General features: G+C 45.8%; 3 protein-coding genes across 4 annotated transcripts in view; 1 reads left to right on the top strand and 2 right to left on the bottom strand.

Moving 5' to 3' along the window:
• Positions 1 to 8,265: 8,265 nt before the first annotated feature.
• Positions 8,266 to 22,778, bottom strand: LOC123024223 (C-type lectin domain family 2 member D-like). 2 transcript variants are annotated; one of them, XM_044431645.1, is made up of 6 exons: positions 22,641 to 22,778; positions 20,099 to 20,287; positions 15,527 to 15,628; positions 12,289 to 12,461; positions 10,784 to 10,881; positions 8,266 to 8,723 (listed from the first exon to the last, which is right to left on the bottom strand). In XM_044431645.1, the coding sequence occupies exons 2-6, from the start codon at positions 20,169 to 20,171 to the stop codon at positions 8,600 to 8,602; spliced, it is 570 nt and encodes a 189-aa protein (XP_044287580.1). In that variant the 5' UTR covers positions 20,172 to 20,287; positions 22,641 to 22,778; the 3' UTR covers positions 8,266 to 8,599. The 2 variants fall into 2 exon arrangements, with proteins under 2 accessions (XP_044287580.1, XP_044287581.1); XM_044431646.1 differs by lacking the exon at positions 22,641 to 22,778 and adding an exon at positions 21,347 to 21,450.
• Positions 22,241 to 26,434, top strand: part of LOC123024220 — a 23,276-nt gene continuing 19,082 nt past the window's right edge. Inside the window, exon 1 of the mRNA XM_044431643.1 lies at positions 22,241 to 23,069. Within this exon, the coding sequence (XP_044287578.1) occupies positions 22,578 to 23,069 (492 nt within the window). The 5' untranslated portion in view covers positions 22,241 to 22,577. The remainder of the gene's footprint in view (positions 23,070 to 26,434) is intronic.
• LOC123024222 (C-type lectin domain family 2 member D-like) overlaps positions 23,210 to 26,434 on the bottom strand; it is a 22,449-nt gene continuing 19,224 nt past the window's right edge. Inside the window, exon 8 of the mRNA XM_044431644.1 lies at positions 23,210 to 23,271. Within this exon, the coding sequence (XP_044287579.1) occupies positions 23,225 to 23,271 (47 nt within the window). The 3' untranslated portion in view covers positions 23,210 to 23,224. The remainder of the gene's footprint in view (positions 23,272 to 26,434) is intronic.

Raw genomic sequence — 26,434 nt, 5'->3', positions numbered from 1 at the left:
TTTCCTCCTGTCAGCAGGTTATTTGCACAGGGCTGGCATAGGGTCCCTGATTCCATTCAATGGGCTCTTTCTCAGGGAGTTGACAAGAAAAAACAGAGAGAGTCCACTGGGGGTGCACAATCAAAAGAACATTTACAGTTTATTCAAACATACAGGAAATCCATGCAGTATGTAGTCCCAAAGGGACTACCAAGTTGAAGTCTATATAAGATGCTTTCACAACCTATCAGTTACATATGTAGTTTGAAGGAGGTTGGGGATCCTGTAGACAGTTTGCTAGAGGCACATGAGAGTAAAACAAAAGGACTGAATGTGATTAAGACACACAGCACAAAAAGAAGCTGCTGCAAGACAGGCAAACATTAGCAAGTCTAAGGTGTGCTCCAGAGGAAGACCTTTCAGGACCCGCACCTTAGCATTTCTAAGGTGTCCCTGGGGAGGAAGGCTTGGCTTGATCAGATCAGGAATACTACCTTAAGCCTAAAGCTGCTCTTGCAGTGCCAGGACTGCAGCATGGCAGAGCTTTTGCTCATTTTGTTTGGAGACCACCTATTCCTAGCCATGGTCAGCAGCTGCCCTTGCTCCTCACCCTCTTCCTCAGCCTTGCTGCCCCCTCCTTTCCTGCTGGGCAGAGAGTTGGGCAGGGGCATCTCCGTACCTCCTTCTCAACACACCTCTTGCCTGACCAAGAGAGATGAGTGAGCAAGCGCCTGCAGTGGCGAAGGGGAGTAGTGCATCCAGGGGCTTTGGTCTGTGGGTCCCTGCCGAGTGTGAGCCCCTAGCAAGCAGGAGCCTCATGATGCCCACTTTTGACACTGGCCCAGCACTGGAAGGAGATTTTACCCAGCTAAAGTGCTTTCTGGAACAGCTGCCTGCTCTTGTGGGGTGTTGCACCTCATGCAGTTGAAAAGCGTACATGCTTTTCTTGATATCAGAGTTGTGCAGTTACTGGCAGAAGGTGGTTCATCTGCAGCCCATGCCCCCGCTTTCTGATTTATGTATTTATTTATTTAGGGAACTTCTATGCTGCCCCATTTGCCGAAGCCTCGGGGCGGCTCACAAACATAAATAAATAACTTAATATAAAACAATATAAATTAAATCGCCCTGGCCAAATAATAAAATAAATAAATAATATTAACAATTAAAATAATGTTTGAATAAAAAGGTCTTCACCTGGCGCAGAAAAACAAATAACAATTTACTGATCACCTAAACCAACCTTTTTATTTGAAGCTTTTCAGGTAAAGCATTCCATGGATGTTCTGGAGCAAATCTCTGTTTTGAATAGAACAGGAAATTCCTGCAATGAAACAGAAAAACAATCAAGCTTGGAGAACTTTAAGTCTCAGTTGCAGCAGAATTTGTGTAAGCCACTTGACAACAGTTCAGCAGGTAACTTCAGTGTTGTTTGCCACAGAAAGGACTGAGGCAGGAAGCAATTTTTTTTATTGATTGGTCATATTTATATACTGACTTTATTTCTCGTACAAAGGATGCAAGGCAGCTTATGTGGTTCACCTCCTCTCCATTTTATCCTTGCAACAACCTGGTGAAGTAGGCATGTTGGGAGGCAATGACTTGCCCCAAGGTGCCCACTGAGCTCCATGGCTGAGTTGGGACTAGAACCCAGATCTCCCAAGCATCTCCCAGTTAAGCACTCGACATGGCTCTTGTAACACTTCCCTGAAGTGTCAGGGGCATTATTATTATTATTAAAACTTTTATATGCCATCCTTTATGTATATGATCTCAGGATGGCTTACAACATTAAAAACAGAATTCAATAAAACAATCAATCACAATATAATAAAACAATATATAACCAATAAAAATAAATCCAATCCAATCAAAACAAAACAAAACAAAACAAAAGCAACTGTAAAACCATTAAAATGCTAATATTTAAAATAATACTTAAATAAAAAGGTTTTGACCTGGTGCTGAAAAGAATATAGGCTCGGTGCCAGGCAAAACTCTCTGGGGAGCGCATTTAAGAAATTGACATTTTGTCATGGGAAAAAACAGCTTGAAAATATGCTCACAGACCAAGAACACAAGCAAAGCAGCAACACATTTTAATTCTTTATGCCGTGACCATGATCTTTGTTCTACTTTTGTCTCTGTCTCTATGCTAATTGCAGAAGAAAGAAGTATTATGAAATTGCAATATTCTCCTACCTAATGAACCCCACCTAATATGAAATAAGCTAAAGCCATAAAGGCCTCGTGCAGGTTTTTCAGAAGTCAGGGATCCCTCTATGCATTGCTTTGATGCACGCAACCAATGTTCTTTGCTTCCGTATTATCTTTTCAGAGAACTTCAGATGCAAATTGTGTCCTGGAAACTGGCTCCATTTTCAGAACAAGTGCTACTGGATCTCGAAAAAAAAAAGAAACCTGGCACAAAAGTAAGGAAGATTGCCTGGCAAAACAATCCCAAATGATGGTGATACAGAAACAGGAAGAAATGGTAAGCATGGAATTAAGCCTCTATTCTCTTGGTGCATACACTTGCAACAGGGCAAAAAGAGTCTTAGGATGAAGACAGGCATATTCCCTGGATATAAGATCTAGGGATGTGTGAGGCACCTGTTTGGGAGATGAAAATCCAAGGAATTTGCCCAAGTTAACCCTCCAGATTTTGTTCCATTTCCACCACATTGGTGCTGACTCAATCAAATGTAAGGTGACTCAGCAAGCAGATTCTGTTTTTAAAGCAGGCTGCATTGTGTGCAAGTTTGTGTGTTTGTGTGTGTGTGTGTAAGTCCAGGAAATTGTTGCAAATTGCAGAGCTGAATGTTTGTAAATTTAAGTTGTTTGTGCAAATTTCAATTTGTGCAAATTTGTGCAAATTTTCCAGCCTTCAGGAAACCAAAAGAAAACAAAACTTGTATACGCCACAGCCTGTTTTAAAAGAAAAAGAAATCAGATATTGCATGCAATATATTGATGGGAAGAATGAATTGGATACATAGAGGTACAAAACCCCTCATTGGCACAATTCATGGAGGCTGGAAAATAATAACGGAAAACAAGAATTAAAAATGTGCACAGATATATTTGATTTGTGCAAATTCCAGAATCCCAGCAGAAAACTTGCTGATGAGTATGACAATAGCATACCTTTATGCAGAAAGAATGTGGTGAGCCAAGGACAAACTAGTGAGAGGATGCAGCTGACAAGACAATATGCTGTGTCCAGGGATACCTGATGGATTTGCAAATGCAATTAAATACGACAGCAACAATGTGCATGCACACAAATGCAAAGATACAGATCTCAGCTGGGCTGCTGAAAGGGCGGTAGGAAATTTTACTTTGGCTGGCACAGTTGAACCAGCTTAAATTTCCCTGACATGGGTTGCAATGAGAAGTAAATTCTGTCAGTTCCGAGGTAGGACTTACATGAGACTCTCGTTCTATCTAGGCATTAACCATTGCATGAGGATAATGAGGCCATTCCCACTGGCTCCATATTTGCCGTTGTGTCTCCGTAGGCCTCAGCCCCCTGCATCCATGCATTAAGGATACATCCATACAGCCAAGCCTCCTCCACACACACTGACCTGGTTCAAATATAATGATAGTTCAGAGCATCGGTTGATTGTGTCTTGAGTCAGGAAAGGTTCCTCATGGTCAGAGCAATATGACAGTGGAACCGGCTGCCTAGAGAGGTGGTGGGCTCTCTCACACTAGAGACTTTCAAAAAGAAACTGGACAGCCATCTGAGTGGGATGGTGTAACGTGATGCCCTGCAACAGCAGGGGGTTGGACTCGATGGCCTTCATGGCCCCCTTTCAACTCTACTATTCTATGATTCTGTTGGTATGGGAGGTTATTGAATCATGGGTTGGATTTGAATCATGGGTTGTCTTTTCATGTGAACATTGGTTTGTTAACCATAACCATGATTTCACAACTTAACAATGGTGTTCATTTCATGATGATTGTTTGTGGTTAACAGTCCATACTTAAACCATGGTACAAGGTCCACATATAACAACAAGCGATGATTCAACAGCAAGCCATACTCAGGGTTATTGTTACTTGCAAACCAGGCTCCCAGACAGGCTCCTCCCTGCCCAACCTGGCTCTGTCATTCATGCACTTTTTAACCCTGGCAAGGAAATTCCCGAATTTGGGTTCTCTTTCTTGGATCAGGGTTAATGTACATAATTTAGAAGATATTGGGTGCACTATTCAGAGCCGGTTTTCCAATATAGTTTGTATCTTCTCTGGCTGTATTATGTCAAAGAAAGATATATGGGACAACTTGCATATGAATGAGCATAGTTTAGCACCCATGTCCAGCCACAGTTTACCTAGCCATTAAGCCCGACTTGAGAGAACTTCCTCCAAGTGCCCTTTTTGAGGGAAACTCAGTTGACAACCTGAAGGATAAGGGCCTTCTTTGTGGCAGCCCCACAACTATGGAACAAACTGGTTGTATTAACTAGCCTTAGAGATTTAGAAACAGAAACATAGTGAGTCAGAAGATGCTTCCAGGGTCATCTAGTCTGACCCTTGGCTCCAACTGGCTCCACTCATATAATACCTAACATGTGGTTGTCCAGTCTTTCCTTGAATGACCTCACTGATGGGGCCTCAACCACCTCCTGTGGAAGCCCATTCCATATCCTAGGGGTCCTAACCATCAGGAAGTACTTCCTGACATCCAACCTAAAACCTGGTTCCTTGAGTTTTGACCCATTGGATTGTGTCCTTCCCTCCACTGTAGGGAAGCACAGGTCACAACCTTCTATGTGTGACACCCCTTCACATACCTATATGTCACTATAAGATCCTGTCTGAATTTCCTCTTCTCCAGGCTGAAAAAACCCAGCTCCCTCCATCTCATCTCATATGGCATCCTCTCCAGTTCAGCTATCATCCTTGCGACTCTGTGCTGTACTGATTCTAGCCTAGCTATGTCTTATAGTCTCAGAACTGGTCACAGTACTCCAGTTGTGGGTGCACTGGAGTCTTATAGAGTGGTACCAACACCTCTTTTGATCTGGAAGCCAGGCCAGGCAACGGAGAGGGTGGTGTCGGCCTCCTGCTCCTGTGATTGACATACCTCCATGTCTCCCGAGCTTGTTCTCCAGTGGCCCCTCCCTCTTCTTGCTGTCTGGAAAGGGGCTGTTCTTGTTTGACCTGGAAATGTCCGGGAACAGCTCCGCCTTCCTTATCTCCTGGAGGGAGGTGATGGTGTCCTCTAGGTCCTTCATCTTCTCCTTGAGGAAGGACACCCACTTGCACTCAGCACAAGTGTATCCTGGCTTCTCTTGAGTGTGGTAGACAAACATGGCACAGGTGCTGCAGTGAATGGCAACATGTGCCACTCCTGCCATGGCTTTCTCCTGGTCTGGCCTAGGCCACCCCGCAATGATCCTGATATCCACTTCCCCTCTGGCTTGTCTTGCCTATACTACACTTGCTCGAGGCTGGATACCCTGTTCTCTCAGGGAAGTCAAAGTCCGCAGGGAAGAGAGTCACTGGGCAACCCGGGTTGCGACTAAGGATACAAACAAGGAGCAACGCTCTTGTTGCATCACCCTTAGAGTGTTGGCACCTCCAATGGCTGTGCTGAACCCAAAGGAGGCCTTGTGGGCAGCTGGCACTTAGCTGCCCCCCTTTGCTTTGCCAGGAGTCTCGCTGGGCCTGCGTTAGCACCATGTGCCTCCCAGATCCTTCCTTGCCTTCCCCAGTTCCCTCGCCTGCCTTCCTTGGCTCCTCTCTCCACTCTGCTGTGGCCATCTCCTCTGGAATCCAAAAGGCCAAATGTAATCCAAATTCAATGTGCATAAATTGGGGGTTTTAATTTATACAGCTCAATTTTATGATGCTTTATTTCTATTTTGTAGCATCCTGTTTGAATCACCAGCTCTCCAGGGAGCCTTGGCTATTGTGTGGTATAGAAATTAAATGAACAGGTGTCTCAACTGTTTCTGGTTATTTGTATTGGAGATTCAGTATTAATTCGGTGTGTTCCCAGGAACAAGCAGGATGAATATAAAGTGGCAGGAACTGGAACCAGTAATGAGGGTAAAAATCGTGATACATCACCAACTAATTATGCCATTTACAGGACTTCATTGCACGTAATGTTGAAGGGTCGCCATTGCTGTGGATTGGACTGGCAACCACATCCTCTGGAGACAATTGGGCTAGGGAGGACGGCTTTTCCTTGGATGAAAAAACGTGAGTAGCTCTGAATGGACATACGTGGGTTCCACTGAATACCGTGGGACTTGCTGTTGTCAACATGCTGCAAAGGCTGCTCTGTTTCTTGTGGGATTTAAGTGGGGGACCAGTAGGCTGTGGGTGGGGTGGCCATGGGTCTGTTTTTACACCGAGATCTCTTTGAAGGTGGTCCTTTTTCATTCCATTTCTATGCTGCCCCATAACCCGAAGGTTCTCTGAGCAGCTTACAAATGCTAAAACACCATAAAATACATAGGATACAATAAAACTATCAATAATCAGATAAAATAGCTAAAGTGATAAAATAATATATAACATCTCATGGTAAAATAGACACCTCCCTAATAAATCGACCAAAAATAAATTAAAATAAGTTATCCATAACAAAATATAAAAGTATAAAATAAAATAAGATGGAATAAAATAAAATTTAAAAATCCTAGCTCCCTCTCACCACTGGCCACATGTGCTTGCTTGCTCACCTGCTCTTTCCCATGTGGAAGTGATGTAGGAGGCTAGAGAAAGGGCAGGAAACAGAGTCGTATTTAGTGGGGAGGGGAGCAGCCAGTCCTGGGGGGGGAGGGGGGCAAGCCATTGTCAGAAAGCTGGCAGGGCTGCCTGAAACACAGGAAGAAGAGGTGAGCAGTTGTCCAGGGATGAAAAGAGGACACAGGTCCTGTTGCCCAGGCAGCAAGTTCTGGGAGCAATTAAAGCAAAGCAGCAGTGGCTAAGGCCCAAGGCTGGATCAAGAGACGAGGAGAGGCCTTCTGGGACAATTGTGAAGGCCAACAGTGCTGTCATGTCAACAAGGACTACCTTTTTGTATTCGTATGAGAGAAAACCATCTTGTGCGGGTCTGGGAGGTGGTCAGAAAAAGGAGGTTACTTCCATCAAGGTGACCTTGTGTGAAAAAGTGAGTAGATTCAACTTTAGTTGCTCTGTGTATCAAGAAGATAAAATATTTGAGGAATGTGTCATGCCTTGATATATGCCAAATATTTTCTTCATTTTGCAGATCATATGAACTTTTGCAGAGCCCTCGTGCAACAAGGAGCTGTAGAATGCTCTATGGGAAAGCAACTGATGTTGCAGACTGCGGTACATTCAACTCATGGATCTGTGAAAGAAAAGCTTTTGATATAAACAGTAATGTGTAAAGCCAAAACATTGTCTGTTTTCACATTCAACAGAAGAATTTGCAAAAGAAGAACCTGCATTCCTCTTCCTACAGACTGAGGAATCATGGGATAGGAACGGAGACCAGGGAAGGGGGCTCTTGTCCTTCCTATCCCATGATTCCTCAGCCCAACAGGAGAGAACTGGAAGTTCCTCCTTTGGGAATGGGAGAAATCAGGGTTACTAGGTATTTGCTCAAGCAGAGGCAGTTCCCACTGGAAATTCTTGGAGATGGAGGACAATCACATGACACCTGAGCCATGCAGTTTCAGCACCTTCTGGGCAAAGGCCATGATCCTCTGTGCACTTACTTAGGAGGAAATACCATTGAGTGCAAACCTGTATGCTTTAGAGTGTTAACCAATAAAAACCAATCAAAACCCAAATACACAAAATGTGTCAACTCATGATGATTGAATGAAATTAATACATGGCATAGCTTTTCAGATAAAACTAATATTAAAACCTAACTATCCTTAAAAACCTCTGGTAAAGAAAAAGTGGTGATTCATATCTTGAGCCTGATTCCAAATCTGATTTGGGATCTACAGCGACTCACCCTGGTTGTCTTACTCATTAACCTTGACATTTCGGCAACACATTCCAATCCCCTCTCCAATTCTTGTTGCTCACATTCGGAGTCTGAGCTCTCACTCAGAATGCTGTATTTTGGGAGAAGTGGACCCAATTCTTACAATGTGTGTTCCAACTTGACCCCCCCCCCCGCCCCCGCCTTGGGAGGCACAAGTTCTTTTGCTGGAGTCATTTGCCTTCTCTCTGTGTGTGTTTCCTCCATTTCCTATACTAATGCACAGTTGGACCCCCTTAGAATACAAAACATACCTTTATACAGACAGAACAAATACAGTCTTAACTTACATCTCAAAGACATTCACACTTTTTAATTCGTATGCCTTTTTTTCTTATGGCTGTTTAATAAAAGAAACCCTCACAAAAAAGGTGATTAAATCATAGAAATATCTCCATGTAACAAGTGTTTGTGCAAGAATAACTTTCAGAATTTGAGGGTATGCAAAAGAGGATGTGACGATCTTCCCGTGCTGCTTATAGACCGGAGTGGCCAAGCCGAGGTTCACAAGCCACATGTGGTTCTGATATAAGCAGTAATGTGTAAAGAAGTTATTTTGCAGTTTGCTGTGTGCTGCCTGTTGCCGCTGCCTGCAAGGACACACTTGCAGTTCTCAAACATTCCATTTTAACTTTTAACAGTATCTGATTTGTTGCAGATCCAGAGCAGTTTTGTCTGGCAACTTGAGGATGTGATGGTGGCTTCATCATTCAGAAAAGTACAATCTCCTCCATTTCCAATCACTTGCAACCTGTCATACAAACACTACAAATGAATCAAGCAATATATCTGGGGTTTGATAGCTGGGGAGACATCTCTTGCGGGAATGCCTTTCATAACAATTTTCAAGTCACACACACAGAGACATATTTCATATACACTGTTACATAAGAACCTTTCTGGGGATGAAACCATGAGCAGAATCTGAAAATATCCATGGGTGGCTAATTATGGCACAGTTCTTCCTCTTGCAGATGCTTACATAATCAACCTCAAATCTCATCCTCCTACAGCATCATTCTGAGAGCCAATATGGCCTAGAAAGCAGGACTGGAGATCCAGGAAACTCAGGTTCCAGTCCCCAGTCATCCATGAAGCTAACTGGGAGACTTGGGCCAGTCACTGACTGTCAGCCTAAAGTGCCTCACAAGGTTGCAGTAATGAGGAAAAATGGAGTGAAGGAAAACTAAGTAAGTCACCTTACAAGAGGTAAAAAGGCAAGGCAGAAATGCAAGGTAATAATATTCCTATGCAACCCCATTCTGCTAGGAAACAGGACTGGTCTTGCGTTGGAGACCGCATGTGCTAGAACAACACAATTTGTGTTAATGGTAGTGTCGATTATGCCAATTATTTGAAAAATCAACGCAAGAATACTACTAAGGCACTTATGAAAAAATAGGTTTTCTTTGTAGCATATAGTAGTAATAACTTTCAGGTAACTATTCAACATTTCACTTGTTTGTCTTTGTTGTGACTAATTGTGAAGACTTCTTGGAATGGTACATATTAGTAGTACATACTGGGATTTATAATTAAAAATAAATACATGAATGGAACCACAATTCATACTAATAACCATACAAGGCATTTGTCAGAGAGTGAGTCAGAAAACTTGGCCAAACATCTCAGAATGATATTGTGGTGGTGTGATTTGAAACACATCTTTGAATCATGCAGGATGCCAGCACTGGAAAGGGGCTATTATCTTCATAGCTGGTCTCATGAGATAGTTAAGAGTTGCTCTGCTGAGTTGGATCAAAGGCCTTCCTAGGTCAGTATTCTGTTCCCACAGTGGTGAACCAGAATCTCACAAGCAGGGCAAGAACACCTTAATACCCTTTGGCTTGTGTTCCCCTGCACCCCTTCCCTTCCTGCTCCCAGCTGGAGTTGTGAGCTGGGGTTTTCCCTCCTTCAGACCTTCAAGACAATAGATTGCTCTTTGTAAAAAGCTTTTTATTCACCCAAATATGCCCAGTAAACACAATCACAACAAAATGCATCTCTCAGCATGCACACTGAACCCAATCTAAACAAGTACTTCCAGAAACATTCCTTTTGAGTAAGTTTGGGGCTAATCCCTTTGAGAGGGAAGCAAGCATGCCTTCTCTCTGTACTCTGACCTTCTAGTCGGCCAACTCTCTTCTCTTGACATCGTGCTGTGGGGTTAAGAATCCCAGCTTTGTTTGTCTCTTAGAGCTCCTCTCCCAGGCTGCCACCCAACAGCTGTATATCTGTTATTTCCAGAGTGCTTCGGCATCTGGAGAGTGTAGCATTGAGATAATCTCCTCTGCTTCTCCCATCTCAGAGTATGAAACCCCAAATTTCCCACTTCCCTGTTTCTTCCTCTGACTCAGAGTTCAGATTGGCATGATCTGAGAGTGTGTGCCAAGAACAACTGCCACCCTCATTCCCTACATCTGGAATCCAGGGCTGGAGGCAATCATGTCTGAGGAAAACGATGGCTGGAAGAAGGGCACTGGGAGAGGAGAGGGGAGGAAAGGAGAGGAGTCTGTGAAGGGAGCGGCTGAGCACTCTTCTCTTGGCAGCTGCATTTCCTCCCCAGATTCTGCTCCTCTTGTGCCATGCTGAGGGGACATCCAGGTTCCCAGCACCATGCCTCCATTGAACACCGACTTTGGCCTCAGATGCTCCAAACAGATTGTGCCAGATTGCACCGTTAAGATAATATGATCATTATGTTGTGAAAAACAGTAATACAATCAACAAATTGTAGTTCTGCTTAAAGGTAGAGATTCTCATTCCTGAGGTCTCAACAGGGAAGGCTAAAAAGGAAAAAGGATGACTCACGTTGAATTGTCTCCATTTGTCCATTTCCATGGCTGACCTTGCTCCCTCCTGAGGCCAATCCAGGCAGTGTTTTTGCCATTGAAACGCATCACAAAAGCCTTCCAAGAGCAAAATACTCAAACGTGAGAATCCTAATTTGCAATATTTATGGACCAATGATGTAGCATGGTAGCAATACTGTAAGGTAGCAATACTGGGTTGGTACTTTTCAGTGGTCCTGTGAGCTTAAACTTTCTAGAGCATGGGTCCTCAAACTATGGCCCGGGGGCTGGATCCAGCCCGCCATGCCCATTTATCTGGCTCGCCATGTCCATTTGGACCTGCCACATGTGCACCCGTGCCCATGCGTGCCCCCTGCCGCCCACCTCGCCCCACATGTGGGGAGGAAGTGGTTTGCTTGCTTGCAGAAAGCAATCTCCAAGAGAACAAGTCTCTGCCTTGTGTGCCTGACTTGCAGCATGTGCCCTCGCCTCGCCTCATCTCACCTCACCTTGCATGTCCACCTGCGCCTTGTCTCATCTTGCCTCGCCATGCACCCCAGCCCCACCACAGCATGCACGCATGCCTGCATGCGCCACCCCTGGCCCAGCCCGTGTGCACCACTGGCTCCACCTTTCTGGCCTGCACCCAGCACCGGCAGCTTTCAACTGGCCCCCTGGTGAAAAAGTTTGAGGACCCCTGTTCTAGAGTTCTGCATAGCTCCAGCCCTGTACCAGAGCAGATACTGTGTTAGGAACTAAACCATGGTGTAAACTTCCAAAGGTAAACAAGCTGCTTCCCTGCTCTGCCCTCCCTTCTCTCAGCTCTGCCTCATTATTCATTCCTATCTTCACTGTCCTTTCAGTGCAGGGCGGTGGCCATAACTATGGTGTGTCAAGTCAGATATCATGTGGCCCCTAATTTACAGAAACCACAATTACACCATGCTCACTTCAAGCCACTGTTTCTGTTCTTTATTGCTATATTGCCATGGCCTGTCAATGGAGACACATCACATCAAGCCACAGTTAAACAACAGATGTGATTTTGGAGTCATGCTGCAATTGAGCCTATGCCTTCCAGTGCTTTCAGATGAAGCTTTATCTTGCAATCATGCTCAAATACGTCTTTTTATTTGGCTTGGGTGTATCCCAATCATGTCTTCCCTTTGCAACCCCTCCATGTCTTCCTCCCACTGAAAAAAAAGTTTCATTAAGGAGGAAAAGAGTGAAAAGCCTTTGAGTGGTTCTGTTTGCTCACAGGGGCCACAAAGAACCAAAGGCATGAATTCAGAGCCTCACCCTCTGGGTTGTCTACAAACACATCACCACTACATATATTTAGCCCAAATATGTTTGATGTGTTAAAAGTCAGCAGCTACACCTCTTCCTTACATACTCTGTACCATCTGCAAGTTCCAGAGGTACCACTAGTTCCCTCATGCTGCCTAACCACCATTCCTTCTCGCATAGCAGTACTTCTCTACATAACCATCCATGTGCAGAAATAAAAAATGCTCATATTACCTTTTCCTTCTTACAACTAATAGTAAGCAGGGAGGAATTATATGACATGCAAAAATTCTGGCTGGAGGTCCAATTCCGTTTTTCCTCTGAAAAATAGTAGCACTTTCCCTGATATCCGATCCAGGAATCTGGGCATGCTGGACCAAGGGGGATAAAGTCTTTTCTTTGCAACACTAAGAAAGAAACAGAACAATAAACAAGTGCTCTGCCCAACACTCCCCGCACTTCCACACAGACAGAAAGAGCCATGACCAGACAATGTCAGGGCAGAGCCTATTGATCTAAATGACTCTTTAAGCTAGACACTCACACACACACATCCTGACTTTCCTCCAAGGATGTCAAAACAATGCACAATGAACTCTCCCTTTCTCTTTTTCTCATCTCAACAGTTCTGGGAGGTAAGTTAGGCTGCCCGATGGTGCCCAGTCTGGACTTCATGACCTCGACCACTCATGGTGTTTTGGTTCAAGGCTTTTATTATGCCATCATGCTTGCCCATTCAGAGAATGTCAGAGGAGTGCCAGACATTTTCAGCATCATCTCCCACCGTTAACTTTCCTGGGCTTCCCATCACTGTTTCCATTTTTTCCTTGCCATGGAAAATTCATGAATGCAGGGAAAAGGCTGCAGCTGTACCATACCGTCAGGCTGCAAGGGCTCCATCTAGAAGCTCTGCGCATAAGGAGTCTCTGCACCCATGTGGTAGATGCTACTTCGTCCAGCACTTCTCCTATGCCCACCCAGGCACACTGAAGGCCTTCAGTGGGTGTGGTGCTTCTTATCTGCATAGTCAAAGAACATCCAAGTGCTGCACTCTGAATGATATTCTACCACTCCCATGGCAGTTCAGCCTGCTCAAAGTGCTTCATATATGTTATCTCAGATGTGTTTACAACAATCCCATAAAGCAGGACAGTATTATTATCCCTATACAGTATACTGCGAAATAACCTGGGAGGAAGGCTGGGTGACTTTAGGCCAGCTACTGGTTATTTAATGTGATTTACTGTGCTCTCTGAACTCTGCTGCAGCCAGCAAACTATAGGTTATTAAAAGAACCCATGGTCTGTTCTTGCGCTTTGAACTGTGGGAGGTTCATGGTTAATAAACCATAGTTTTCCTGTGCAACTGGGTTAAAACAACAGTCATGATTCAACATCTCATACTCACTCCTAGGTTCTGGGTTACCATGTTTTCTGAACCTGGTCAATAAAAGCTTACCTAAAGTCATCCTGTGAATTCAAGGCAGAAGTAAGATTGGAAGAGAAATTTCCTTGTTTACAGTTCAGCCTCTCAGCCACCATACAAACCATTTTTCATGAAGCTGGGCATTGCCTGCACGTTACCTAACCATTGCAAGATTGTGCTTTCCAGGTATTCAGACTGCATGGGAGTGCTGCAGAAGCAGTACGTCCCACATTGGTAAAGGGGTCAAGGTTAGGGATGCAGAAGCATCCAATCATTCCGTCCAAAAGGGGTCTTGGATTTCCTCCAACTGCTGAAAGGGAGCACTCACAAGAAATTCACTTTTGTGTATTTTCTCAGCAGATGGTGGGGCCAAGACTTCAAAAAGTCATGCTGCACCATTTAGACATCCATTCCTGCCTTCATCATGCACCACATCTAGAGCCGGTGTGGAGGTTAAGAGCATAGGACTGGGACTCAGAGAATCTGGGTTCTAGTCCCCACTCAGCCATGGAGCCAACTGGGTGACTTTGGACCAGTCAAAGACTCTCAGCCCAACCTACCTCACAGGGTTGTTGTTGTGGGGATAAGATGGAGGAGGAGGAGGATGTAAGCTGCCTTGAGCCCTTTGTAGGAAAAAGGCAGGATATAAATCGAAAAATAAATAAATAAATCTATCATGGTGCCAAATAAAATGGGTCACTTCCCCTTGTGGCAGGGCTGAACCAGTTCTGCTAGAAGGTGTTTTCTGGCAGTTGCAAAACAAGGCACCCTCCACCATTCTTCTTGCCCCAAATCTGCTTCTTCTATAAAGCTGTTTTGGAATCAGCACAGCCTTTGTTTTTCTTACTCTGCTATTCATTAACTCAGCAGTACTCCTGGAACTGCACAATATTTGCCAGAGCAGGGGGGTTGAATTTCAGGCCTGTGGATGAAACACAGCCCTCCAGATTTCCTCAAATGGCTTTGCCCTGGTCTTCTCGCCCCAGTGTTTTCCTCACAACAGCTAATTGCTTGGCAGTTTCTGGCTTTGGACAATCCTTGCCCCAGGGTTCTTGTGGAACCCTGGGTTCGTGTGAAAATGACAGGACCTCCGTCTATTTATTTTCTTTTATTTCTATACTGTCAGCAGCCAAAGCTCTCCAGGCAGTTTATGCTATAGTGGCTGGAAGTTAGGGAAGGGGCAAATAACAGAAATTCTGCAGAGAACAGGGGAGAAAGAACTGAGGTAGAGGGACCTCTTTGTTCAATGTTCTGTCACTGGAAGGGGAGCCATTTTTCCTTTGTATGTAACCAGTTGAAGCTGGTTTCTTACATTTTTTGTCATTCCTTTTGTTGATTCTAAGAGAAGAAAACAAATTTTCCAGCTTCAGGGCTCAACCCCTATTCTGGCATAATATTAACGCACAGAAGAGCTTCTGGACCTGTTGGCCAAAAGGTTCAAACACAACAGTTTCTTTGTCACAGTTTCTATGCCCAGGGAAGTCCTCCTTTTTGTGCCTTCCAAAGTCAGTGTTCTGATATATGAGAACTGACAGTTTGTATGAAGTATGTAAGAGGCTACCAAGATCAGTTGGTCTTCCTTATGGTAAAACTCTCTGTCCATCCTTAGAAGGAGAGAACCAAAAGATACAATGAGGCACCCATGAAGAAGCCATAGGATTGCAGCCTCAGAATGCAGTCCTATATATGCTCTCCTGGGTAAGCAACATGAAATTCAATGGGACTTACTTTCAAGTACACATAAGGATTGCACTGTAAATGGATTTGACCTCCTGAATCCAAGGGAGTGAGTGGGTTCGGTCATGATAACCCACATAAGAAACCATGGTGAACAATCCACAGTTCAAACCGAACAACCAACCTTGGGTTCTCTTCATTGTGAATATACCAAAGCTTGCTAGCACAGCACAGACAACACAGTAACCTAAGGTTCAACAAGCTATGGTTCAAGCTATGATTCAACCTAATGAGAACCTCACTCAACCCATGCTCAAACTTTGAGTGGGGATGGGCTGTGGAATTCAGGATAGCAACAGCAAGGACTTACCAATCACCCAGGTAATGAGCCCAACGTTCAGGCAAGCAGATATGACTGCCAAGACTATTTTGATAGCTTTACATGATGAACCCTTGGAGATATTGGTCTGTACTGTATCACAAAGAGAGAAATAAAAAAGAAACAAAATTCATTAATTTCCCTGGGCCTTCTTCAGTAGAAAAAATGGGGAAATCTGGATGAGAAGATATTTACCAAACATAAAAAAAGATTTTACCAAGATAGTGGTGATGTGGCAGTATTTAATGCTCAAACTGAAGGACCATGTTTCAGATATGAAACTTATTTAAGGTAATATTATGTACTAGATGGGGAAGTTCAGCAGCACTTGGTTTTATCTACCATATCTGTGCTTTCCAACGTGCACGATGGGAAATACTTAACAAGCATTGAAAAGAATAGGATATGTATTTTTGACAAAGAAGACAAGTAGGGAGAATTGACTGAAACCTTCAGGGATTCAGTGGAATTTGTGTGGCAAAAGAGACCTGGAGAGGAACAGAAAAGTTTTCTCACTTCCTCTTACTGCCAAGAGGGCAGGGGATGTGACCTCAGTTCCCCTTTCCTCAGAGGAGGGGCTGCCTACCAACAAGACAGTGGTGAGGGCTGCAAGAGATGACCTGTCTGGAATGGAACAGGACAATTGCAGGGATATAGCAAGGAGATGGTGCAAAAATACATGGAGGAATTTTGGTGAAATTGTTGCTTTTCCAGCTGGGAAGTGCCACAAACTTGTAGGTACAGCTGGGAGGGGGAAGGGGGGAATCCACCTCAGGAATGCAGCAAGTCAATCATGAGGAAGCTGCTGCAGTCCCTAGGCAAGAATGGGGATGTCACTTGCTGGGGCTGCTGGGATGCATGGCAAGGCTGGAAGGTTGGGGTAGGGATTGCATGAACTGTGGTGTCTGGGTGGCCATGTGATCTTCTAACCAGCAAAGTCAGGCAAAAATTCATGCACTGAGGAAACAGCACAGGATTTTTTGCTGTGTTGCATGAATCCAGCCACAGAGTATGACCTGCCAAATGAATACCGCCAGTAAGCAATGGAAAAATGTCCATTGTTGTCATGGCAGTAACAAAATCTTGACTTCTGCCCCTAGATAAAGTACATTTGGCATTTGGAGCTGATGTTGCAATAGAGCTGGCACAGTTTGCTGTGTTTCTGGGGACTGTTCTTGAAGTGGCTATTTTCTTGCAAAGCTCACCGTAAATGTTGGGACAAAATGACCAAGAAATATTGCCCCCAAATGTTTCCTGAAGAGATGCTCACATGCAATCTTTTCTCATTAAGCACCACAGCCAGCCATTTCAAGTGGATGCACTGCTCCTAGTTAAATCAGTTTTGCTCTCCCAGAGTAATTTTACTCCCAGAGTAAAATTAGGAAGCTATGTGTTTAAGATGGGGTGAGGAACCTGTAGCCCCCCAGACATTGTTGGACTCTGACATTCATTGGCCAAGCTAGCATTGTTAGTGAACAGGAATAACAGGAGGTGCAGTCTAACAATATCTGGAGAGCTACAGATTCTTCACATCTGGATTTGGAGAAGGATGGCAACCTGTTGTATCCTTCTAGTCATGGGCGGTACAATCCAGTGTGGCTGCTTGCAACCTTCTGAACTTGGAGGATTTTGGACATTCACGCGAGGCTGGAAGAAGTATGGAACAAAAGTCTCCTTTGTGCTCCTTTCCCCCCGCAAAAGACTTAGATGGGCAACACTGGCCATGTAAACCTTTTCCCCTGGAACATGAGGAGAGGCTACAGCACTGCCAGGAGACTGCATATTGTGTAGTCTGGCTCTTGCCTTCCCCACACCCCTGAAATGTCTACAAATGCCTCCAACCCCAGGTTAGTCCTAGGTCTGAAGATCAACTTTGGAGCTGCAGCAAGGGCTGTACTATCTCCACCAGTTGAACAGATGGAGGGAGGGCACTTTGAGGTCAAAGTCCCAGCTTTGAGTGCATTCCCAAGGTTGGAACAAGGACTTCAGCCTCTCCTAAGGTTATCTAGATGATGTCCCATGCCAAAGTCAGTTACTGAGTGACTAGACATGGAGTCAATAGATTCAGGGTTAAAATAAACAAAAAACTAGCACAAGAACTGTTTGTGATTTCCAGCTCCTACCATAAAAAGAACAGCATTACACCCAACTAGGGGTGAGGAAGGACAAGCAGAAAAGAGTGGATGCAGAGAAACATATAAACATAGAAAACAGAGCGAGTCAGAAGGGGCCTCCCGGGCCATCTAGTCTGCCCTCCGGCACCACCCAGCTCCGCTCACAACATGCCCACCATGTGGACGTCCAGCCTATTCTTGAACAACTGCACCGATGGGGCCTCAACGACCTCTCGTGGAAGCCCATTCCACACCCTCGGGGTCCTGTCAGGAAGTGCTTCCTGGCATTCAAATGGAACCTTGGCTCCCTGAGCTTTGCTCTGTTGGAGCATGTTCTGCCTTCCTCTGCAGGGGAGAACAGGTCTTTACCCATCTCCATGTGACAGCCCCTCACATACCTGTATGTCACCAACATATCCCCTCGGAGTTCCCTCTTCTCCAGGCTGAAGAGACCCAGTTCCCTCAGTCTCGCCTCATACGGCATCCCCTGCAAACTGGCCACCAACCTTGTGGCCTTAGACTGCACTGACTCCAACCTGGCTATATCCTTTCTGTATTGAGGGGCCCAAAACTGAACACAATACTCCAGTTGCGGGCGCACTAGAATCATGTAGAGTGGTAGTAATACCTCTCTTGATCTAGAAGCCACACTTCTGGCTATGCAACCAAGGATGGCGTTCGCCCTCTTGACCACCGCATCACACTGCTGACTCATGTTTAGCCTGCAGTCAACCAGTACCCCGAGGTCTCTTTCACAAGTGCTGCTCTCCAGCCACTTATCACCTAACCCGTACTTATGACAGCCATTCCTATGCCCCAAGTGCAAGACCTTGCACTTATCCACATTGAATGCCATCCTGTTGTCTCCTGCCCACTTCCATAGTCTGTCCAGATCCTTTTGGATCTGGAGTACCTGCTCCTCAGTTGTGGCCGCTGCTCCAGTTTTAGTGTCATCTGCGAATTTGATCAGCAGACTGTTCACCCCTTCTTCCACGTCGTTAATGAAAAGATTAAACAGGATTGGCCCCAGGACAGAGCCCTGGGGGACCCTGCTTGTCACTGGCCGCCATCCCGATGATTCCCCGCTAATGGTTACCCTCTGCTTTCAGTCAGTCAACCATGCCCTAATCCACCGGACAGTGCTTCAGTGTATTCCAAAACTCCTCAGTTTCTCCATCAGGATATCATGGGGCACTTTGTCAAAGGCCTTGCTGAAATCCAGGTATACCACATCCACTGTGTCCCCTCCATCTAACCATCTCGAAACCTTGTCATAGAATTCCACAAGGTTTGTCTGGCAGGACCTGTTTTTGCGGAAGCCATGTTGTGTGGCTGTCAGCCTCCCTTCCCTATCTAGCATCACTAGATCTCTTTCTATTATGAGCCTTTCTATTGTTTTTCCTACAATGGACGTAAGGCTAACCGGTTTATAATTCCCCATGTCCTTTCTACTACCTTTTTTGAAAATTGGGACCACTGATGCCACCCTCCAGTCCTCTGGAACTTCACCCATTCTCCACGAGGTCTCAACAATGGAGGCCAGCGGGTGTGAGAGAACCCCTGCCTGTCTGCTTCCTCCTGGCTGCTCTAGCCTCTCTGGACCTGCCCCCTTCCTCTCTGCTGCTCCTGGCCCTCTGCTCCGCTGCCCAGCTCCTCCCTTGCCTTCGCCAGTCCCCTGGTCACTCTGTGCTCTCTCCCAGCCTCTGCCTCTGCTGCTCTGCCAAGAGGTCAGAGCCAAAAACAGTCAGCCTCTGCAAAACAGAAATTGTTTTTCTCGAAAGGTATACCAACTCTGTAAAACTGTGATGTTATCATATTAGGTAGAGCACTGGTGGGCTGGAAGTAGATCTGCAGATGTTTTGAACCAGCTCCCAGCATTCTAGACCATGGGTCAAGCTGACAGAGGCTTCTGGGTCCCAGACATCTGGAGACCTACCTTCTGTTCACCTGAGTGGACAGTTTAGGCAACTTTATGGACCCAAGAGCTTGTTTGGCAATTTGAAAAGCTGTCCTGTGTTCTACCGAACAATGGTCATGGAAAATGTGGCTCGTTACAAAGAACAAGTAACCTGCCCAAATGTCTAAATGTGAGGTGGAGGAGTAACACACAGAGTTTCTTCTTTTGAACCCACACTTTCTAGCAACAACCTAAACCTATCTCACAGAACTTTCCCCTCTCCTCCTTTACCAACAACACATCTTCCCATATTTTCCCTTATTACCTTTGTCCACCACCTTCCCCAAACCTCTCCCTCTTACTCACTCACATTCTCACACACACACCCTTTGTGGGAAGCCAGGAAAGTAAGGAAGGACACACTGCTGTCCATGGTATGATGGCTACCCCTAATTATCTGCAGGGGTAGATATTTCACTTCTTCTCTGGCACATGGCTTCCCTAAATCTCCCTCATCTCCAGTCTGCTCTCAGACAAAAGTCATGCCATTACCTCCTATACTGCTTATGACAGAGGGTGAATCATAGGAAAGAAGGGAGCTAGTTGATAAACGCCTTTCATTCATCTCTTCGGTCCCCAAGTGTTCAAAAACTATGCGCAGGTGATCTCTTTCATTCTATGAGGAAAACTGTGTGCCAGATTCAGTTCTAGTCATGTGCAGAATGCCTCCCCAAGGCTCACCTGGAATAAGAAAATGAAAACCAGGATATTGTGAGAAGGAGGCAGACAAACAAGATGTTGAAAACAGGAAAAAATGTGGAGAATGAGAAATACTATGGCTCCAGTCCTATATACAATTGTCTGGGAATAAGCCCCACCAAGCTTAGTATGATTTACCTGTGAGTAGACATGAATAGCACTGTGCAGTTTGTTAATACAACATTTCTGTTTGTGATGCAAGAGGGCATTATAATGCTCATACTCACAGGAATCAACAGAACAGGTCAGATGGAGTGAGAGGATCAGAATCCCACACAGTACACATCAGGACTTCCAGTTAATTCACTGGGGCTTACAGAATTCTCCTCCTCTCAATCTGATCCTTACAACAACAATCCTGTGAGGTAGGTCGGGTTGAGAGCCCATGACTGGCCCAGAGTCACCCAGGAAACTTCACAGCCAACTGGGGACTAGAACCCAGATCTCCTGAGACCCACTCCAATGCTCTAACCACTCTTAAATTATCCCCACCACTTTTTCACAAAATTTAATATGTATTTGGTAGTCTAGATTCACAAGCTTCCTGCTCCATCTCTAAGTGGGTACAAGGTAACTTATAGTTTTAAATTTAATAAATATTCAGCACAATACACTCCACATGGTAAGCTGTATAGCATGCATTTTTGCCTATCAAAATTCTTTCCACTATAATTCAGCCTAGCCTACCTCATAGGGATGGGAAGAGCCATGTTTGCTACTCCACGGTTCCCCACAGCAGTAAGCCAGATGGCACCGGGAAGCCACAAGCAGGGCATGAGACTAATAGCACCCTCTTGCATGTGTCCCCCAGCAACTAGTGCTCCTGGGCACACTGCCTCTGAGAAGGGAGGGAGCACAGAGCCACGAGGACTAGAAGTCACGGACAGCTTTCCCCTCCCTGAATTTGCCCAGTCCCTTCAGAAAGTCACTAAGGGCAATTACTGCTCCAAACTTCCCCCATCATACACAATGCCTCCCAAGCTCCCATGGAGGAAAAAATCAAAGCACTGGGGTAGGGGAGGATGGGAGAAAAAGGGTTACCCTGAGGGAGGGAGGGAGCTAGCATGGTGTAGCAGTGACAGTGTTGGCCTGGGAACTTGTGGGTTCAAGTCCCTCTCAGTCATGAGCCTCATGGGGTGACCAACCCCTCCAGGTTGTTGTGAGGATAAAGCAGTGAGGAGAAGGACCACACCAGCTTCTGTGTGTTCCTTGAAAGAGGATAAACCATGAGGTATAAATAATAATATTATAGTAATTATAATAATGATACTCACAGAGAAGGAAAGCAGGTGACCTCCCCATTGACACGGCTTCCCTCCACTCCCTCTGAACAGCAGCACGTTGGCTGGCTGGCTGGCTGGCTGGCTGCAGGTCTCCCCAGATAACTTAAAATGCTCAGTCAGCCTCCCCACAACAAGCCAGTCAGGCCCCAACTGGCTGAGGGCAGTCTCGGTGGACGCCCTGCTCAGGAAGCCACAGCTGGGTCCAAGGTCCAGCAGAACAGCCCTCCCTGACTGCCAGCCTGCCTCGGAAGAAATAAAGCTGGTTGAGAGCGATACATTTCCATTTTAAGCTGCAAAAGAATCAGAAGAACCTCTCTGCGGAACCTAGGGGCTTAGGGGGAAAAAAACCGGGCGGCTTTTCCCCACCTACACAGCTACGCGAAGGTGTGGGAAAAAGGGGACACTGACTAACTTGTCCGAGAGCTTTCTCAAGAATTTCCCCGTGACGGAACTTTTCCATGATGGAGCATGTCGAAACCCCATTGCAACAGCGCCCCTCAAATAAACCTAAGGGTGAGCAAAGGGAGGCTCGCCAAATGTTTCCGCCTGCAACTCTCATCACCCTCCTCCAAAGGATACGCTGGCAGGGACGATGGGTATTGCAGGGAGAAACAACTGGAGGCTCACTAGCTGCCCCCATGCCCAACTTCGCCGCAGGATTCATTCTGTCCTCGCCACAGCGGATCCCGAAAGGGGTCCCAGGCGCATCGTCATTCTTGGCACTTCTCGACAGCTTGGCCTTCCGGACCCCCCGTGGCTCCTCTCCCGGGTTTTGAAACCGTTCTTTTGCACGATTAGTATTTAAAATGGTCACAGCATATCTCCCAGGCACCCAACCCCGCTCCTTCCCACCCATGTCTGCCTTCGACAGGCTCCCGCCCAGGCTCAGGAAACCCAGCCAGCGATGGCCGTTCCCGACGCCACCCAGTTCCGCCCCGGCCGCTGCGTGAGTCTCCAACGCCACCGGCGACCCTCTTTTCTCTGTCTCTATGCCTGAGCTGACCCGTCTTGCTTGTGCCATCCCGCGCCTTCTTGCCGGCCCCTTCACTTACCATCCCGTTGCCACACTCGGCACGCAAGGAAAGAACGAGATCATTTCCGAAGTCGCCCCAAGTACGGTTGAAAGAGAAAGCGAAACCGCGCCGTGCTTCCCGGCTTATTCTTCTCCCTCGGGAGAAGCACACGGAATCCGTGCTCAGACTGGGATGCCTAAACTGCTGCCGCAGCTCGTCTGGCATGGCCCTGAGGGGATCCGGAGCCTGATGCAGCGTGAGACCCTCGGGGAGTTCTGGATACTGAATCAGTCGTCCAGCTATAAGAAAGGGATGGACGTCCTGTCAGAGGGGACCCTAGGGCAATCCTGGACAGCTGCACGGGGGTACTGCAAAGGATGCTCCGCAGAGCACAACCACGTACCGTGCTGCATGCAGAGCTACGACGGGGGCTGCTCCATCCCTGGTGGATCAGAACTGCGCTTCACAGTGAGTCCAGCTTTCCATGCTTGGTCAGTGAGGGGGAGATGCAGGAAGGAGAGGGATGTCCCGAGCAGGGCCCTTCCATGGGGGTGCTGGGGTGCACACTGCACAGTCCTTGTTCCTGGGCTCTGCCTGAAAAATGATGCATTTGTGAAGCAAATCTATTTATTTCGGTGTGGAGGATGAACATGGAAAGGGACGCTGATGCCTTTTAAATGAATGTTTATTGTGAATTTCAGCAAAATGAAAGGCCAAAAAGGAAAAGGGAAGAAAGAGAAAAGGCGGAAAGCAGTTTTAACTTTGGAATAGAGCAATTACAATTGATACAATATATCAAATATATTTATGAATATATATCTATGCAGAAAAATAATGTTCTCAACACAAACAGTTCAACAAGAGCAGGCCACACATCACCTTCAAATGCTAACAGCTTCATCAAGCCTTCATTCATTACCTCATTGGAAGTAGCCAGCCATCCTTCCAGTGTTAATATATCCATCAGGCAAGACAATTCTTGAACCTAGTGAAACAGTGCTAACTCAGGTCCAAGTTTCAGGATTTTTCAGTTTGGAAGAAAAGAGCATCCTGCCTAGAAGGCAAATCCCAGCTCTGAAGTTCCTGCTTTGCAGCAGCAGCCCTCAGCCCCTGCAGACATTTTAGAAAATAGGATTCACCTATCTACATCACATTAAAATAAACCAGAGAAAGAGAGAAAGAGAGAAAGAGAGAGGAATAGGAGGAGGAGGAGGAAGCAAAAGGAATCAATAGGAAGTTTCTTGAGACTGAGAGTGACAAGTATTGAAAACCAAAACTGATCAACCTGAAGATTGTTCCTATCACTAATGCACAACCATTTCTTAACTTAGTGTATTAGAAACATAGAAACAGAGCGAGTCAGAAGGGGCCTCCTGGGCCATTCAGTCCTACCCCTGGCTCCAACTGGCTCCGCTCACAACATGCCCACCAGGTGTATGTCTAGCCTATCTTTGAGCATCCTCACTGATGAGGCCTCAACCATCTCCTGTGGAAGCCTATTCCACACCCTTGGGGTCCTAACTGCCAGGAAGTGCTTCCTGGCATCTAAATTGAACCTGGGTTCCCTGAGCTTTGCTTTGTTGGAGTACGTCCTGCTTTCCTCTGCAGGGAGAAACAGGTCTCTATCCACCTCCGTGTGACTGAAATCAGATTTCAAAGGTATCATCACAGAAGTCATAGAGCATGGGTCCTCAAACTATAGCCCATGGGCCAGATCCGGCCCACCATGCTCATTTATCTGCCCGCCTCAGAGCTTTTGGACTCGCTTGGAGAAAACAATCTCCAAGCGAGTCCAAAAGCTCTGAGCCAGCGCAGGCCTTCTTTGAAACTGAGCAGAGAGAGAGCCGGTGCATGCCCAAATTGCAACAGCTCAACTGCGTGTGTGCCGGCTCTTCCCCCCCTCGCCACCCATTGCATCATATACAGAGTGGAAATACGGAGTGGGAAACAGAAGAGAGGGCGGAAGAGAGAGAGAGAGACAAAGACACTAAAAAAGGATTGAAGGTAAGAAAAATATAACTTTTAAAATATATTTTTAATTATGTGAGCTGTGGCCACCTCGCTGAACCCAGGGGCAGCTGCTCTGTGGCGGTGGCAGCTAGTTTTAATTATGTGAGTGTGGCTGCCCTGTGCTCACCTCTCCACATTTTTAATTTTAATTATTTAATTTAATTTATTTATTTTAATAATTTTTCAAACTATAGTCCACCTCCCCAACAGTCTGAGGGACAGTGAACTGGGCCCCTTTAAAAAGTTTGAGGACCTCTGTCATAGAGTCACAGACTAATGGTAGAACTGGAAGGGGCTGACACGGCCACTGAGTCCAGCTCCCTGCTCAATGCAGCCCTGGCTCCAATATGGGAGACCCCATGGCTTCCAAGGTAATCAGTCCCACTGTGGAACTCACTGACAGTCAGGAAATTTTTCCTATTAGCTAGCTGGAATCCAGCTTCATGTAACTTAAGCCCATTATCCTGTGCACATGGTCCTCCTGTTCCATACTTTTAAAAATACAAAATAGTTAGCATTATGAGTAAAAGTATTGTGGTTATAAATTGTTGTTACATTATGTTGTTACATATTGTTGTTACAATAGCAATATTAATTTTACTTGGTGCTGTATTAATTCAAAACTTTGATATTTAAATGGTAAATTATGTTATTTACCACACTATGTTAGGAAGTTTCTTTTAGAGAGTTGGCACCCACTTTTTCCTTCTTGTGCCATAATCCTGCTTTTTTGGAAATTCATTAGATGATTGTTTACATTTCAATTTTTTTCGATCATTGCTTACATCTTAAGTTACTTTTTTCAACTCCTTCCTAAACCCCGTGTATTTGCAAGCAGCCCAAGGGTCAGGAACGATGCTGCCCCCATCCCAATGCCATGGCAAAGCTGCTGCAGCGACCAAGTGGTCCCTCCTTCGTGTTCTTGTGGGCCCACCTGGCAGTAGTGGTGCTGCAAAAGGCTCCCAGCTAAACCCAAGCCAAAGGAGAAGGCTGTCAGCTGCCCACAGCCCTCCCCATTGTACTTGCTTGCAGGCTTATCCATCGCAGCACTCACCAACCTACTTGGTCCATCTGCTGACTTGGCAGCAGCTCATGGCCCACTGCAGAGTTTCTGGCCCATTACAGAACTGCTGCCACTGGATAAGCCTGAAAAGGGGATTGAATTCTCTTGCAAGGCTGAGAGCTGCAACATCACCTCTGCTTGGGTGTACCTGGCAGCAGCGGCATTGTAAAGGCCTGGAAGTGAGCCGCAGTTTAAGCCAAGGTTCATTACAAGGACTGACAGGGTTCGCAAACACGACAATCCATGGCAGGCCGTTGCATCATGAGTATCCTGCATTGCTTTCTGCAGTGCGGCTTCTGTTTCTTTCTTTATTTTCTGTACCAGCCAACAGCAGGGGGAGATCATTTTTTGTGATCTCTGAAGTGACAGCCACTGCCAGCCCTTCAAAGTGCCCAAATGGCACTTACTGGTTTCCCACTTTGCAGTGTGTGTCTGTCTGAGATTTGTGTAAATGTTTTCCTTATTTTTTTGGGTGGATTGTTGGAGGAACACAACTCTGACTATCCCAAATAAACAGCTTTGCTTCATCGATACTCTGCATGGACACTGACAAAGGGAGGCTACAAATAAGTTCATTGGCTGCTTCCCTTCTCATTTGATAGCATTCCAACAGCAAGTCACCAAGTGAGAAGCAAAGCCATGATGGGATCTTTGCTTGTGCATTTGGGCAGTGCAACATGAGCCTCAGGGGTTTTTTTGGATCTGATTGTTCTCTTTGTCTGCTCTTTCCGGAGACTCTAGGTGCTTGGGCACTTTGAAG

Source organism: Varanus komodoensis, unplaced genomic scaffold (assembly GCF_004798865.1).
Source record: "Varanus komodoensis strain SLA01 unplaced genomic scaffold, ASM479886v1 scaffold227, whole genome shotgun sequence".
Classification (NCBI taxonomy): domain Eukaryota; kingdom Metazoa; phylum Chordata; class Lepidosauria; order Squamata; family Varanidae; genus Varanus; species Varanus komodoensis.
Note: the sequence above shows the minus strand (reverse complement) of the source record. Positions and strands in the feature narration are given on the sequence as shown.

Excerpts from the sequence above, each read along its gene's own strand:
- LOC123024223 (XM_044431645.1), bottom strand. The coding sequence starts at position 20,171 with ATGAATGAAAGGCGTTTATCAACTAGCTCCCTTCTTTCCTATGATTCA. Across the intron at positions 15,629-20,098 it reads TGTCATAAGCAGTATAGGAG|TACAGACCAATATCTCCAAG; the intron begins GTAATGGCATGA and ends TTTGTGATACAG. Across the intron at positions 8,724-10,783 it reads ACAAATGGAGACAATTCAAC|GTTGCAAGTGATTGGAAATG; the intron begins GTGAGTCATCCT and ends TTTGTATGACAG.